The 17,751-nt window shown below is 40.0% G+C and overlaps 1 protein-coding gene across 1 annotated transcript; it reads right to left on the bottom strand.

Moving 5' to 3' along the window:
• Positions 1–7,335: 7,335 nt before the first annotated feature.
• Positions 7,336–16,166, bottom strand: LOC138767268 (apoptosis facilitator Bcl-2-like protein 14). Its single transcript, XM_069944690.1, has 6 exons — positions 15,979–16,166; positions 13,097–13,692; positions 12,732–12,857; positions 11,688–11,749; positions 10,351–10,614; positions 7,336–8,065 (listed from the first exon to the last, which is right to left on the bottom strand). Exons 1-6 carry the CDS (start codon positions 15,990–15,992, stop codon positions 8,027–8,029), a joined length of 1,101 nt encoding a protein of 366 aa, XP_069800791.1. The 5' UTR covers positions 15,993–16,166; the 3' UTR covers positions 7,336–8,026.
• Positions 16,167–17,751: the final 1,585 nt, after the last annotated feature.

The following is a 17,751-nucleotide window of genomic DNA, read 5'->3' as shown; positions in this document are numbered from 1 at the left end:
TAGGCCACGGCCGTTTGACACAGGGCTGCAAGTTTAAAAGTAGTTTTTTAGGACAATAACTGCATCACATGCCGAATGGACCCCAGGACAGATCTTGCATTAAAAGCAGCTATCTGGTGGAACAAGTGGTTTGTGGGGGACAGATTGTGGGTACAGAGTCGCTTTAAAAGAAATCAGTGGAAACATGAGCCAAACACATTGCACTGAAAATTAAAGGGGTACTCCAGCGAAAATCTTTTTCTTTCAAATCAACCGGTTTTAGAGAATTATATAAATTTATAATTTACGTCTATTGTAAAATCTTCAGTCTTCCGGTACTTGTCAGTTGCTGTATGTCCTGCAGGAAAACACCACTGAAAACACCAGTACTGAAAGATTGGAAATTTTTAAATAGAAGCAAATTACAAATTTTTTGAAACCAGTTGATTTGAAAGAAAAAGATTTTTCCCGGAGTACACTTTTAACTCTTTGATGGTTATGTTTGGTAAAATGTACTACAACTATTACAATATACTGAAATCACGGGGATCATTTACTCCTCAGATTGAATTCTGATTGTGTTTTTACCCAAAAAATACCTGGCTTCCATGCCTTGTACTACTTTATTATGCGTTTTACAAACTCTTTGCACTTCCCTTGGGAGGGGACGTCTAAAGACGTGTTAAATAGTATAGTTTGGTACATGGTCTGACACTTCGGTCTAAGGAGGGAATATATGTAGACCAGCCTTTCATCTGTCTTGTATAAAACATGTGCCCTGTATTTATTAAGAAATGTATATCTCTTATGCCAGGAGACTGATATACCAGAATGTTTCAAAGATTAGTAAATGTTCCCCGGTCTGTTCTGGATATTGACCAAATCTGCTCTATGCTCCTATGTTATATGACATCCTAAGAACACATATTATATTATGCTATTTATATGATATTAATATTGATGACCGCACTGATATTGCCTGACATTCTATAAACTATATTTATCATTTATTAATTGTCTGAGTGCTTTATTATATAAAGTACATGGCCACAATATTAACAGGTGGATGGCAAAGGCTGAACTAAAACCCACCCCATGCTCATGGAGGGAAAAGGAAGAATAAAGAGGGGGATTTATCAAACATGGTGTAAAGTGAGACTGGCTCAGTTGCCCCTAGCAACCAATCAGATTCCACCTTTCATTTTCCAAAGAGTCTGTGAGGAATGGAAGGTGGAATCTGATTGGTTGCTAGGGGCAACTGAGCCAGTTTCACTTTACACCATGTTTGATCAATCTTTCCCATAGTGTATTGAATAGAGGTTTTTAATGTTCATGACAATTATTTGTGGAAGTTATGTTTAGTTGTTCACACACACTTTTTTTTTTTCCCATCGTCGTTTTGTCATGTTTACTATTAAATTCAATGGACCTTCAGAAAAGAACCACACACAAAAGAGATCTGAACTAATATAATGTACCAACAGCCGTCATTGTAATGACAGGTGCCCAAAAAGCGAAACGACGGCCGTCATTTTGAAAAAGAAAAGGGACAGAAAAAATGTCATGTGAACATAAGTAAGTGGAACACAAAAAAAAAAAAAGATCAGAAAAGAAACTACTAATAGATACATACTGTAAGTAATGTAAGACAAGACATTTGCCTATATGACGTATAAAGGAACTGGAAATTATACATGTCTAAATAAAGCAGCAGTCACATACAGTTACTTGTTATCTTTTTAGCCTCCTTCCTCTAGTTTTTAGGGGTAATCATAGTGAGGTCACCAGCAACTTGACCTTAGATTAACCCTTCCGGCATTACAGAGTGCAGAGACAGTCGGCCAGGGACAGAGACGGAGTCAACAGCTCACCTACAGTTTTCCATGTCTTCAGCAGAAAGCAGCAGGCTCAGAACTGGGAGAAGGAGGATGAAAAGATAATAACAAGTATGGAGCAAATTATTAGTCTCCAGAAGGGGGGGGGATTCACCGTGTATATTACTGGAATGGGATACCCCTTCAAAAATGGCCAGTGTTGTACCCATTCAAATGAAGAATAATAACCACAGGACAGTTAACCTATGATTTGTAGTAGTACTAGAAAAAAGAATAACCCCACCACACACTGTACATAAATAATATTCCCACCGTAATTTTTTTTGTAACAGCATTTCATTTTCTTTTATTTGGGGGGGGGGGGGGAACTAATGTTTTGTGAACATAGCTCAAATGTCAAATTATTTTTTGTAATAGCAACAAAGTAGTAATGATAGCTGAAGGCACTCACCGATCTGATGCAAAGTTTCTTTATTTCATAGTAGATAAAAACGTAGACATGTGTCTTGCGGGACGGCAGGTGCCACGATCCTACACAAACAACATTCTCATGACGGCCATTTCGCGCGCATGCGCGCTTCCTCAGATCAAATTATTTTTTGTATTATTATTATTATAAATAACTGTGACTAACTTATTTAAGGTCCAAAAATATGACCGGAAATTATGTGTGAACATAGCCTTATGGTCATGCAGCTCCATCTGGTGATGACTACCAGCAAAAACTCTGTAAAACATTCTGTAAAGACTAAGGGTGCCTTTACACACAGCTTTTTGAAGCCAAAGCCAGACTATAAATAGAGAAAAGTTCATAAAGGAAAGACTGAGATTTTTCCTCTTTTCAAATCCATTCCTGGCTTTGGCTTCAAAGATCTGCTAGACCTTTTACCCCCTAAGGGGTGAAGATAAGGGAAAGCCCAGAGTTCTATATGTTGGCTTCCATGTGCATTAGTGGTCTCCGCTGCTCTGCAGAATTCTCTTTCTTTCCCTTCAACCCACCTACACTTACAGTCAGTAGCTATTTCCACTAGGGGGAGTTCATTGCAAAGAAATGTAAGCAGCTTGTATTGAGACATATTATAAAATAGTATGCAGGGAGCTTCTCCTAGTGGCAACAGAAATATTTTCATTTAAAAGAGTTGGGTCATATATTTGCTATTAGAGCACGTAAAATATAGTTTTACAATTCTTTAAAAGAAATGCTCCTAAATTGTAACAAGCCTACTGAAGGGTATGAAACCATACCAAGGAGCAGAGTCTAGGAGGCCCCTGGTTCTTCACTCCTCCTCCACTAGGGGGTGTGGACTAATTTTATTTCTCAGACACAGGTAACACAAGTCCCTTTACATACGAATGGTGGAGGGAATGTACTGTTACAGCACAGTGTTCTAAGACCCAGCAGCAATGTGGCAGTGACAGGGTGTCTATCTCTGCCAAGATCGCCATTGGTAATTTCCATTGTGGTGCCCCTTGCTATTCCACCAATCCTCTCTTTGGACATTCACCAAGGGGGACATTTATGATTTGCACAATAATTTTTGCGCTTGCACACTTTTCACACGCAGTGCAAAAATTTCCAGTCCGTTCGCAAAATGTATCATTAGGTGCACAAGCCTTTATAAATCTTTTTTTTTTTTAGCTAACAAATGATGCCAGGGTCTGACTGGACTACTGCTGCCCAAACTAAAAATAATCACACATGATAAATCTGGTTAAAAAAGTAACTAACGTAAGCCACACCAACTTTAAGCGAAAAAGAAAATACAAAATGGCACAACCGGTGTAAACCGCTCAAAAATAGCACAAACGTCTTGATACGTGTTGCTTAAAAATGTATGCAAAATCGCCAAAATAGTGATGAAAAGGCAATGATAAATGTACCTCCTCATATTTTAAAGATTTTCAAAAACATGTCCGCTTTCTTCCAGAAACAGCACCACTCATGGCCTCAGTTTGGGTGTGGTATTGCTGCTCAGTTTCATTGAACTGAATAGAGCTGAACAGTAAAACCACACACAACCTGAGGACAGGGGTAGTGCTGTTTTTCCAAGAAAGTAGCTGTGCTATGCCTGGGTAACCCATTTAAAAAGGGTTGTTCACCAAAAAAAATGTTTTCTTTCAAATCAACTGGTGCCAGAAAGTGAGATGTGTAATTTACAGTGGTACCTTGGTTTCAGAGTAACTTGAATTAAGAGCATTTTGCAAGAAGAGCTCACAGTTTTTCAAAATTGTAACCTGGATTAAGAGAATTGCTTTGGTTTAAGAGCTCCCTGTACTGGGTGGGAGGGGAGTGGAGGAGGGGCATGGTCTGCATAGCGGGGTCTAGAGCACTGTACTCTGACCCAGGAAGTTTTCCTCACCTTCCAAATCATAGCATATCCACAGCAGATCCACTTCAGGCTGGGGCTTGCATCAGGGGACAGGACTGTGGAGGTAATCTCTTTATAGTTGTAACCCCTCTCTCCCTGAACATGTATGTGGCAACATATGTCCTGCTAATTGCTTTATACTCCCTGTAGTCTCTGTCAGCCCTTGTGTTTCCCATCCTGTCCATTCCTGCTATAATCTGCCTGCACTTACACTCAGCCATTCACACTACTGTATATAAAGTTTCTGTCACTGTCCTCCTGCACAGCTCTGATTCCCACTCCTGATTGGCCCATTCTGAACACACACCCCTCCCCATTGCTGGCATGTGACCACATAGACCTCTGACAGCAGCCCTGCTTCTCTATTCTAACCTATTGTACTACACTACTGCATTGTGGAGATCTGTAGTTCCATCCTGTATCTACAAACTGCGGCTGTGTTATCAGGTTTATGCTCTTACTATACATTATACTCCACATGGTGATTGCTATACTGTACTGTAACTTATAATATCACATATTCAGCTGTTTATAAATGTTTGTTTCATCTGTTCTACATGTTATTCAGAATTAAAAAAAAAAAAAACATTATTTTTGGGGTGTGGAACCAATTGTCTGCATTTTACTAATTTCTTATGGGAAGTTTTGCTTTGGTTTAAGAGTGTATTTGGATTACAAGCACAGTCCTGGAATGAATTATGCTTGTAATCCAAGGCACCACTGTACTTCTATTAAAAAATCTCAAATCTTCTAGTACTTATCACCTGCTGTATGTCCTGCAGGAAGTGGCATTCTTTCTAGTTTGGAGAGCAGGAGATGTTTTCTATGGGGATTTGCTACTGCTGTGGACAGTTCCTGACATGAACAGAGGTGGCGGCAGAGAGCACTGTGTCAGACTGGAGAGAATACACCAACTTCTGCAGCTGATAAGTACTGGAAGACTGGAGATTTTTTAATAGAAGTAAATTACAAATATCTGGCACTTTCTGGCACCAGTTGATTTGGGGGGAAAAAAAAGGGTAAACAACCCCTTTAACACATTAATGGCTGAAAGGAGGGGGCAGAGATGCTCAGATGAGTGTTGTAGCCATTAGATTCCTGATCTCTTCTCTCTCGTAGACTTTTTAGGAATCTGTAAGCAGCACAATCAGAAACAAAGGATACAGCATTCAGCTGAGCGCTTCTTCCCCTTTGTTATAGTGATTGGTTGGTCTCGGTATCTGGACTTCCATTGATTAAACCTATGACATCTTTTTTATTTTTTTATTTATTTTTTTTTATTTAAAGCTTTTATTGAATAAGAAAGCGTAACAGAAAAAAGAACAATAGAGAAGTACATCCAAACATGTCAATTCTTTTGTACAGCAGCCTCCTTTAACTCCCTCCGAATGTGATAAACAACACTAGGTGCAGCATTTCCTTGTTTCACTGAACTACATCACAGCCTGTTTATCCTATACAGAAAAGGAAATGCTAATTCACAGCTCCGGTTCCTCCTCTGTATGTACACGCAGGCTCATTGTATAGTCTGTAGGCTCTCTATGGAGATAGGTATGCCTACAGCGACATCACAAATTATGCAGACTATTCCACCTATTGCTCACCGTCCTATAAAGAGACATGATGTAACACCTACACACTAGAGATTTACAGCTCAATATCATCAGCGTCTAAAGACTCAACAAAGACATAAGCCTGTAATGGCCATTGGGGATTTACATATAAATAACAGAAACAATCAGTTCCTCAGACTATCAATTCAGAAACTTACGTCACATATTGTCAAAATAAAAATGGTGCTTTTTGTTTGATTACATTAGGGTGCGTTCACACCTACAGGATCTGCAGCTGATTTTCTGCAGCAGATTTCAGTTAAATAACTGAACACAGCATCAGATTTGATGCTGTGTTCAGTTATTTAACTGAAATCTGCTGCAGAAAATCAGCTGCAGATCCTGTAGGTGTGAACGCACCATTAATGCACATTATAAACACTGAATAGGCTTAGGAATTATGTGATTTAGTGATGCACTTAGAATTCCTACTGACTGAAGGAATCAGTAAAAAAAAAAAAATGCTGAAACTGGCTCAGTTGCCCCTAGCAACCAATCAGATTCCACCTTCAATTTTCCAAAGAATCTGTGAGGAATGAAAGGTGGAATCTGATTGGTTGCTAGGGGCAACTGAGCCAGTTTCACTTTACACCATGTTTGATAAATCTCCCCCATAGTCAGGGCCTTATTTACCACTAGGCACCCGTGGTCCGGTGCCTAAATAAAGTATTTTATTGCCCCCCCAAAAGTTATCTAAATGACCAATATACACTTATTACAGAAAATGCTTATAAAGTGCTTTTTTCCCTGCACTTACTACTGCATCAAGGCTTTACTTCCTGGATACCATGGTGATGTCACTTCCTGGATAACATGACGATGTCACTTCCTGGATAAAATGGTGATGTCACGACCCGACTCCCAGAGCTGTGCGGGCTGTGGCTGCTGGAGAGGATGATGGCAGAGGGATGCTCAGTGTCCCTCCAGTGTCCTGTGTTCCTCAGTGTCCCCCTGCCATCATTTTCTCCAGCAGCCACAGCCCGCACAGCTCTGGGAGTCAGGTCGTGACATCACCATGTTATCCAGGAAGTGACATCACCATGTTATCCAGGAAGTGACATCACCATATTATCCAGAAAGTGAAGCCTTGATGCAGTAGTAAGTGCAGGGAAAAAAGCACTTTATGTGCATTTCCCGTAATAAGTGTATATTGGTGATTTGTATAACTTTTGGAGGGCAATACAATACTTCAATAAAAATTTTCACTGGACTTCTCCGTTAACCCCTAGGTGACCTAGGACGTACCGGTACTGGTATGTCCTGAGCTATGAAGCGTGCTAATAATAATATATTTGGAATTCATTATGGTAAAATGAAAGACGCCATTACAAAGTAAAACTATTCCTGTAACAAACAAGCCACTACATGGCCTTGTAGATAGAAAACAAAAAGTGCTAGAGCTCTTAGAAGGGGAGGAGGGAAAAACGAAAGATCAAAGATCAAAATTTGCGCTGTCCACTGGGTCATTCTGGGCCTGGTCCTCAAAGGGTTATTAAACGTGTGACAGTAGCCAATAAACAATTACACAATGCTAAAAACTAAAACTAAAATATTTTTATTTATTTCAGCAACACGTAAACACGACATATCTTACAGTCATAAAATGAAAATGTAAAACGCAAATTCTATTTATAGTATGTACATAATTATCGATACAAAGTTCTTCACATGACGTAAACACCATAGAAAGACCAATGGAGACAAAAGATAGCAGCAGAATCTAATAAAGTGCCGACTGTTACAACATAAAAATGTAGTGCAATAAAGCAACCCTGTGGTTCGTAATAAAAATTTTATAACATGGAGAATGTTAGACCTTCTTATGTGCCAGGGTCTAGCCCCATCTTTATGCCTCTAAATGTAGACCTGTCATTCCTTATCAGCTACAAATAACGTAGCTTGGAAGGAAAAAGGAGTTAAGTAAATTGCCTAAAATAGCAGCCTTAGCTGATTTAGCTTCTCAACCACTTCCGGCAGACGGAGAGCAGGCTAAAGGCGGCTGGGGAGCCCAGGGTGCGAGATGGGAACTCAGGGTGCGAGATGGGAACTCCTCTTCAAAGCCATTAAAGATGGAGAGTTCAGTATCCTAACTACTAAATAACATAAGTTTATGCATACAAAGGGTATACAGTATATACTGGTCCAGCAGTAATAGAATATAAAATATTTCACATTGATGGAATGAAGTTATCCCGTGCCAGCATCATGGACGATTAGTAATGAGGACTCTTCAGTCAGGACTGATACATTCTTCTAAACCAGAGACGGTCTGCAGAAAAAGATACACATAAATAGTCAATATTTACTATATTTTATTTAATAAAATGTATAAATATACTTAAAAATAAATTCCTGTTAAAGGGTTACTCCGGCAAAAACATTCTTTCCAGTCAACTGGTGTTATAAAATTATACAGATTTTTATTTACTTCTATTTAAAAATCTTCAGTATTTTCATACTTATCAGCTGCTGTAAGTGGTGTATTCTTTTCAGTCTGACACAGTGCTCTCTGCTGCCACCTTTGTTTGTGACAGGAACTGTCCAGAGCAGGAAAGGTTTTCTATGGGAATTTGCTGCTGCTCTGGACAGTTCCTGACATGGACAGAGGCGGCAGCAGAGAGCACTGTGTCAGACTGGAAAGAATACACCACTTCCTGCAGGACATACAGCCGCTGATAACGACTGGAAGACTTGAGATTTTTAAATAGAAATAAACTACAGATCTATATAACAAATTCTAGGTATACTTGTAAAGACACTTATCTGCCAATGCATGTACTTTACAGATAGATATAGAGATAATACTGTATAGTGAGGTTCCATATATTATATTCTTAAGTTATTCTTAAGGCCAGGTCCATGTTAAAGCTTGTAGTAGCGACATCCTTTCATCTATCAAATGGAATCCTGCTTCCCCATTCATGAGTGATGTCTGGTTACTTATTAGATCATCAAACACTCCCGACACGTGAATTACACGTCTATTAGTGTGCTGATACTGACACAGCAGCTGACCACGAGTAACAGGATCATTTGACATAGATATGTTAATGACAATAATAGCTTTGCCCTATATCTCTCAGCCATTCTCTTCCTATTACTATTATAGATAACAGTGACCTCAGGGAGCTTGTGTATATAATATCTCATGCTACCACATATAGGAAAGAGCAGTGTCATTGTTTGTGGCTAACACATTACTTCTGGCACAGATGACTCGGCTGTTCTACATGACATGATACTCATATGATAACTAGTTAAAAGTTTACTATAGAAAATAACTGCAGCACTCCGAATTGTGAATAGTGAATATTTATTACAGCATGAAAACTAACAGCGACGTTTCAGACCCATCCATAGCGTCCATTTTAAAGCAAGTGCTTGCTTGAAAAAGGAGCCTATGGATGGGGCTGAAACGTCGCTGTTAGGGCCCTATTACATGGCGCGATAATTGCCAATTATCACTCTGTGTAATAGAGGGAACGATCAGCCGAGGAAACGATCATCAGCTGGTCATTTCTTTAGGTCCGATGGCTGATGATTGTAGTATAAAATAATAAAGTACTAAAAGGGTATTCCGGGAAAAATTAACTTTTCCCCTATTCACAGGATAGGGGTAAAGTAGTAGATCGCAGGGGTCCGACCCCTGAACCCTCCGGCCATCTCTATATCGGAGTCGGCTGACTGTGTTATGAATAGAGCCCCGAGTCGGCACGTGACCTGCAGCTCTATTCATTCCTATGGAGCGACGGAAAAAGCAGAGTACAGCTCTCTTCCGGCATACTAGTCTCTTTCCTTCACTCCATAGGAATGAATAGAGCTGCAGGTCACGTGCCGACCCGTGGATTGATTCATAACAGAGCCAGCGGGGTCCGATACGGAGATTGGCGGGGGGTTCAGGGGTCAGATCTTCTACTTTTCCCGGAATGCCCCTTTAACTCACCTTACCACTTTCCCCCTTGTCCTCGGAGGCCATCCCCAGTGTCTGCAGCACTGCAATCTGGTCAGGTCTCTGCACTGACAGGTCGCGGACACTCAGCCAATCACTGGCCTAAACGGCCACGGCCAGTGATTGGCTGAGCAGCCAGCGTCCTGTCTCAGCCATTGATTGGCTGAGCTGCCGTCGCCTGTCAGTGCCGTCGCCTGTCAGTGCAAAGACCAGAACAGAAGGCAGAGCTGCAGACAGCAGGGAAGGCCTCCGAGGACACCGGGAAATTAGTAAGTTGAGTTAATACTTTATTATTTTACACTAAAAGCAAGGGCTGCATGGACATCGTTGGACATCCTTGTCACCCAATTGTTGGCCCATATAATTGCTCAGTAATCGAGCGCTCATTTACAGTTTATGATAGGCCCATGTAATAGGACCCTGTGTTTCCATGCTTTAATAAATTTTTACTTTCCATGATTTGGAGTGCTGCAGTCATTTTCTATTGTGGATTATCCACATTCCAGGTGGGACAGCTGGCACCCGCTTTGACTTCTGAGTGCTGCAGGACATTTGTATTTGTATAATTAAAAGTTTAGCTAAACTTTACGCTGTGGATTATTTACCAGATTTTCCCTACTGTATGAAAGCCATGTAAAAGTGTCTTGAAGGTATTTGTTCCCAAAGCCCATGATTCTGTTTGCAGGGTGAGTAGAGAGTCCAACGACCTGCTTAGTGAAGTGGACAGAGAAGGCAAATTTTATATCCTCAGGAGTTGCAGCAGAGTCCCTCTTTTTGATCTCTTTGTCAATATACACATCGGCAAGTTGCTTAAAGGAATTGTATGAGATATCTCTGAAGAAGTTGCTGATGGTGGGGTCATTTTTAACCTGCAGAGAAGACAAAATACAGGTTAACATTAATATTACCATGTCTTATAAACAAATTATTTTCACAGCTGATACATAACCTAAAGAGTACCTATCATTTAAACAAATTTCTGGCATCTCATAGCGACAGGTAAGACGTTTTTATCGTCGGGGTCCAGGTGCTCAATGTCCAACGATTGTTAGAATGAAGGGATAGTAGCAGTCGATGGAATTATAATGCAACCCTATGGATTTTACGGTAATCACTTTACCAAAAGTTCCCTGGGCTGTGCGCATCTGAACCTTCATTCTAACAATCGTTAGGGGTCTCAGCACCTGGACCCCGACTGATACAAACTTCTGGCATGTGGCTATGACATGTCAAAAGTTAGTTTAAATGGTAGGTAACCTTTAAAGCTCCTGTGTTGCAATACAATTCCTGCATCAAGTCTTGTGCCATTCATAACATGGCACTCTTTTATTATGCCAGAGGGACCATATACTACAGCAACCTCTCCATCCCCTTCATCTACTCCTCCGGTCATATTTGTAAAAATAAATTATCATCTACTTAGCAGTAAAACTATATTAAACTGTAAAGATCGGTTTCATAAAACAGAATCTCACATATATATATATATATATATATATATATATATATATATATATATATAATTATGTTTTATATAATTGCAGAACCTTCCTATCTAAAAAACAATGGGTATTGGTTAGAAGCCCTGTATAACTGACAGTAGAACTTGCTTGTTCCATCCTGCCAGAACAGCAAAGTCTATAAAAAAATGTTTTTAATTCTTCCAAACATCACTAGATTACAGTGCAGCACTGCTGTGTGTGTGATGTGGTATAATTCATGAGAAGATATATCACATGGCCCTTTTTTGAAAACATTGTGCAAGAATAAGATAAAGCACGTGCCTATGAGAAATGTCATACAAACAACTTATCGCTACCTGTAATCTATATATAGTAGACGTGACTAATGAAAAAAAATCCCTAAACTGTCTCTGAATTAGATAGACAAGTAATTAGATATGGCAAACCAATCTAGATGGTAATAAACATGGTCAATATACCTTTCTGTTATAGGCATCACCTTCTCTTTGAAGAATGGCGACAATTTTCTTAATCACAGTTTCTGGAGAGAAAAAAAAATTAAATGCAAAAATTTACATTTACAGAAATCTGTTTTACTTCCATATGGTCTTTTTTTAAGTCTATGAGAACTGTAATGCATTTTTAAGATGTCGTGCTTTCTGCTAGTTATAGGAGTTATCCGGCATTTGGAAATCTTTTAATATCATGCTGCCCTGTTGGAAAACATAATAAACATCTTATGTGTACCTCTCTGCACTCTGCCCTGTTGCAGTGTCTGTGGTGCCCCCCTCTGACTGCAGTCACTGCCACTTCCAAGACAAACTCCTCTCGACAGTGACACCCCGCTAAGCCAATAACTGACTGATATGGAACGGGACAGCGGCGTGACTATTAACTTCATGAGTGGGCTGTCACTCATGACATGAGTTTGCGACTGCAGTAGGTGGGGGACACCAAGGCACTGCAAGAAGACACCAGGGGGAGCGTGGACAGGTAAGCATGAGATGTTTACTGTGTTTTCTAACAGTGCAGCATTATCTATATCGGACAACCCCTTTAAGACAATACATTTTAAAGTGAATGTACCACTAGGTGCCGGCATGGGGGTGCTGGTGCCGATGTCGATGTCCTCTTTTTGAACCACGGCGCGGTTCCTGCGCACGGCTTCAGTTCATTCCCAAGCACCTGCCCAGCATGAAGCACTGGGGGCTGACCCTACGGCCCTCAGTGTGACGATCTCCCGTCTGTGACATGGCTCCATTGATTCTAATGGAGCCAAGTCACAGTGGGGAGGGAAGATCGGCACACTGGGGGCTGGCAGGCCAGCAACCAGTGCTTCATGCTGAGCCAGTGTTTGGGAATAAACTGGCGCAGTGCGCAGGAACCGAGCCGTGGTTCAAAAAAAGGACCGGGGCTCCGGCGTCAGTCTATTGATGTAAAAAAAAAACAAAGCGATGTACTTATGGTACATTCACTTTAATGCAATATGAAACATTAATTAATGAAACATTAAGTAATCTTACCCATGTCTTCTGTTCCATCTGTATTTAAATCTCCACTTCCAGTAACATCCAGGTTTTCAGTATCTTTCACAAGAAGCTCAATCTCCGCAGATACTTGCTCATAGTAATAGTTTTCATTTGCCTCACCTAAAACATATTACATGAAGTAAATGTAGAGGTACATTCATTCTGTAAGATATTCTGTGATATAAGCAGCAAACCCAAAGAAACTGCCAGAATAGCAGACAGCCATCTAAATTTTATAGGCCGTAAAAGTAACAGCCATAAAAAGTTAATGCATGTGTGAACAATACAACGTAATAGTAAAAAATGACTTGGCATCTATTTTTTTTGTTTATTTTATTTTTTAGTCAAGCTATACTTACAGGGTTGAGGTGGATGTGGTCTACTGACTTGCTTCAGTGGAAGATGGGTGGGCCTTTTCATCTTTTTCTCCGTATTACTCTTCTTAAAGGATAGTGCTCTTCTAATGCTGTTTCTCTTTGTAGTCTGATCTGAATGTCCATCGACAGAAGAGGTCACCGTGCGTTGGGCTGCTTTATCGACCACACGTACGGTTTGCTCGGAAGTGTTTGCCTCTTTTTTAAATAACTGGTTTAGAAAGCTCTTGAACCATGACTGCTTTTTGACGGCGGCGGCGGCTGCCTTGTTGACGGCCGCACGTTCGTGTTCGTGTCTGGACAAATGGGCCTCACTTTCTTTTGTGGCCGGTTCCTGTGATTTAGCTTGAGGTATCTTAACTTTGTGCACTCTGTGTGTGAACCTGGTGGCATCACTGACTGACCTTCGCACCTTTCTCTCTTTCCTGCACTCTGTCCTTTTTCCTTCATAGTTGCTTAAGCTTCTTTTTACATATGTTTCTAGCACGATTTTAGCTTCCTGTTTATTTAAAGAAACAAATTTTCCTCTTTGTTTTCTCCCCATCCTTGGGCTGTTGCACACTTCCTCTTCCTTATTTTGCCTGTATGAAGACCGAAACAAAATATATCAATACTTAACACATGTACAAAGGGCAAATGTGGAAAGTGTCTCCTTACAGGGGTTAACATTGCTGCTCTGCAGCCCTTAGGCCTTGGGTTATTGCTAGAGATGAGCGAACCGGGTTCGGGTTCGAGTCCATCCGAACCCGAACGATCGGCATTTGATTAGCGGGGGCTGCTGAACTTGGATAAAGCTCTAAGGTTGTCTGGAAAACATGGATACAGCCAATGACTATATCCATGTTTTCCACATAGCCTTAGGGCTTTATCCAAGTTCAGCAGCCACCGCTAATCAAATGCCGAAAGTTCAGGTTCAGATCGACTCGAGGTTTGCTCATCTCTAGTTATTGCAATCGATACATAATTCACACGAGGTTTGTAAAGTTCCTGTATATTCACATAGCTTTCCATTACTGCCTGGTTGTTGACTAGCATCCATAATTTTATTGGAAGGTTGTAGAGAAATTACATAGTATTTAGTATTAATATTTCAATGCCATAAATATGAATAAAGAAGAAGTACACATATTTACATATTTAGATGATCATCTCTTTTATGGAGACCACACTTTTATTCAAATATGATTCATGTGACTGTCTAATGTGTACAGGGGACAGGAGCCTTGCGACTCCCCCCTGACAGATGATGTTGGAGAAGAAAATGATTGGGCAAGTTAATCTCTGACTAGTCAATACTCTTGTTCTCAGGGAGAGATGCCACCGATAGAGGAGTCTGGCAGAAGCAGTCGTAAGAGGGTATTGCAGTATAAGAATAATTGTTATATTATGCTGGGGGAAACTGAAGAAAATGTCATACTTACCTACCCAAAGGTCCTGTTGCAGCTCCTTCTAGTCCTCCACTTTTTGCCTCTTCTCCTTGCTTTCAAGATGAGATGTAGGAGCAGGAGCTGCCGCTTAGCCAATCACTGGCCAAGGGCAAGTCCTGCATCTACATTTTGTCTCAGAATCAATAAGTAGTAAGGGACAGGAAGGAGCTGCAAGGAGCCAGAATAGGCAAGTATGACTTTTTCCCCCAGTCCCAGTATAACAAAAAAATTTTTCCACATCCTTGTTTTCATTTGGTTACCACTGACATTATTTAACTGTCAATTGTGTGTTTGCTATTGTATGGTATTAACAATATATCCTAAGCAGATGTAGTACAAGTTTTATATACATTGTACTAAAAAACACAGTCACTTATTTTTTTTATACATCCTTTTTGCATATTTATTATTATTTGCAGAAATTTAAAAAAAAGTACATACATAAACATCCTACATCATGATTGTCATGGCAATTTTTTAATATATATATATATATATATATATATATATATACATATATATGTGTGTGTGTGTGTATATGTTTTGTTATATATACATTATGTTTAGCTGTATAATATATGGCCTGACAAACGGAAATAAATAAACCTGCGTATGTGTCCTGCATATGTGTAGCAAGTTTCCACAAACCATAGAAAGGGAAGCGAGTAGCATTAGCAGAAGCATTGAGCTTAGCACAATGGCCAGTGTATTTGTCTCCCGAAGCAACTGAATACTATAACACTGTAATAAAAGCTAATCCTAGAAGGGTGATTTATCATGCGGTCTGCAGTAGATCAGCAATACGACTCTTTATGATAATTTAATTATATGTAAACAATTCTGATCATACAGTTTACTGTGATAAGTTGGTGACGTTAGACCATTCATAATTTTACCTAATGAGAGTCATATATTTCACATTGCCATATTATTTATTGCTGTTTTACAATGTAAACTGTTTTCATCCTCTACACATAAAATAAAAAATAGTATTTTCCTAGCTCTTTTTTTATCTAGCCCCCTTGTTTAATAATATATCCAAGATATGTTTTAAAAAAGAGTTGATTCAAAAGTACTAATATTGTATGTTAAGGAATATAATACTAAATGAATGACAACTTAATACAGTACAGAAAAGCTCTAAATAATACATACTATCCAATAAATAGTAAAATATTAATCTATTCGGTCATAGTTAAATTCCCATTTTTCTATGTTTTCACTATTAACAAGGGTCCCAACCTGTACATGTGAATCTATATTGCTTATTGATGTCATATGCTAGTCATTCTTTATAATAAATTAAATTAATAGACATTGTATTCAGATATGCACTGTATCCATCTCAGCTTTCTTTTATAAAGTATATGAAATACACATAAGACATGTAGGAATAATAACATTTTTCTATTTAAAACTATTGTCACCCGTGGAACTCACCTTTCTCCTTCCATCCTAACTTTTGCACTGTGTTAGTTTTGCGGCTTTTAGCTCTGTATCACAGGACAGCTGCCTCCCTGTGTGTATGGTAACACTCCAGTACATTGAGGTGATGTCAGCCCCTATTTATAGGCCATGAACGAGCAGGTAGAGTAGAGAAGCTCAGCCTCCTGGAGTTCCCCAGCAGTACATAGAAAGCTCATACAACTTCCAGTGCTTTGGCCGCCTGCACTTCCTTATTGCCATAGGCTTTGTTTCTCAAGAACTGTACTGTAAACTGAAACCGGTTTTACATGATAGTGAGAAGGGAAGAAGAGTATAAGGGGGAGGGGTGACCTGCAGGCACATATACTTACCACCTTATATAGGTATATCGTATTGTAATTACAGGTTGTCAGTAGAATCTATAGGGCACCATAGCAAAATTACATGGGTGCCCAATATCTAATGAAAAAGCTATATACAATGATAAAAGGGATAATAAATAAAAGCACCATATATCATAGAGCCCACATGGCATCACTAGGCAGGAGACAGCCACCAAATCCTTACTACAAGGTATAATGTTCTTGAACGTCAGTGGGCCCCATTAAATAGTTGGCCCACAGCCCGTTTATGTTGTTTTTTTTTTTTTTTCCTTTTTCATCCTTATCTTCCAAAAGTTATTACCTTTTTTTTTTGTACTAATCAATATAGCAGTATAAGAGCTTGTGCAGAACTAGTTATACTTTTTGATAGCACCCTCTATTTTACCCTATAATCTACTGATTAACCAATAAAATATATTTGTGGAATGGAATGGAGAAAAAACTCACAATTCTTCCTTTCTTTTTGTATTTAAAGTGTTTACTTTGGTATGTTAAAGGTGTTTTCCCGTAAAAGACACTAGTCCCGTATCTCCAGGATAGAGTATGAGTGCCTGATCCAACTGGGACTTCCACTGATCACGTGTGTCACAAAACCATTGACCTTATGAAAAACTGTAACGTTTTCGGCAGCTGTTCTGTATTTTAAACTTTCACTTCATATATACAGCTGTATATGTTGGCTGACGTAAAGAGGTGAATGGAGCAGGCTCTGGAGCTGAGCCCGCTCCATAGACAGTGGGGATTGACTGCTATGTGTAGCAGGCTCCCATAGCTAATGATGAAGGGCCCTATTACATGCGAAGATTAAGGCTATGTTGACACTACGTAAGAGACCGTCCGTTCTGTGACCCCGGCTGGGTCACGGAACGGCCGGTCTCATGCCGTATCATCGCGGCCAGTACTTAAGTACCGACTGGATGATCTTTCCGGCCGCAGAGCTCTGATGCAGGCGCATCAGAGCTTCCCATAGCCCACAGTGAAGTGAGCGGCCGGAGCCGCTCGCTTCACTGTGTGAACTGACAGTGCTTTCTATTATGATGAATGAATTCAGGGCGTTTCCAAAAATACTTATTTGCAATTGTTTATCGTTAACCGGTGGAAGTGAGAAATCGCTTACGCTACTAGAACCCTTAGGGCTCGATTAGATGGAGCGATAATTGTCTGAATTGGCTCGATTCAGCTGATTATGTCTCCTTGTAATAGACACAACGAGCAATGATCATCAGCTGATCATTTCTTTAGACTCAAACCTAAAATCATCAGCCGCTGACCGCGCATCGCTACGTGTAATTGCAATGCTTGGCTGACAATTGCCCAAACAGGGTCTTTTCCAGCGCTCTGTATGCATCCCGGCACTGCGTGCTGCAGCTTCAGAGCAGCCTGTCTAAGCTGACAGGCCGCTCAG

Source organism: Dendropsophus ebraccatus, chromosome 11 (genome assembly GCF_027789765.1).
Source record: "Dendropsophus ebraccatus isolate aDenEbr1 chromosome 11, aDenEbr1.pat, whole genome shotgun sequence".
NCBI classification, from domain to species: domain Eukaryota; kingdom Metazoa; phylum Chordata; class Amphibia; order Anura; family Hylidae; genus Dendropsophus; species Dendropsophus ebraccatus.
Note: the sequence above shows the minus strand (reverse complement) of the source record. Positions and strands in the feature narration are given on the sequence as shown.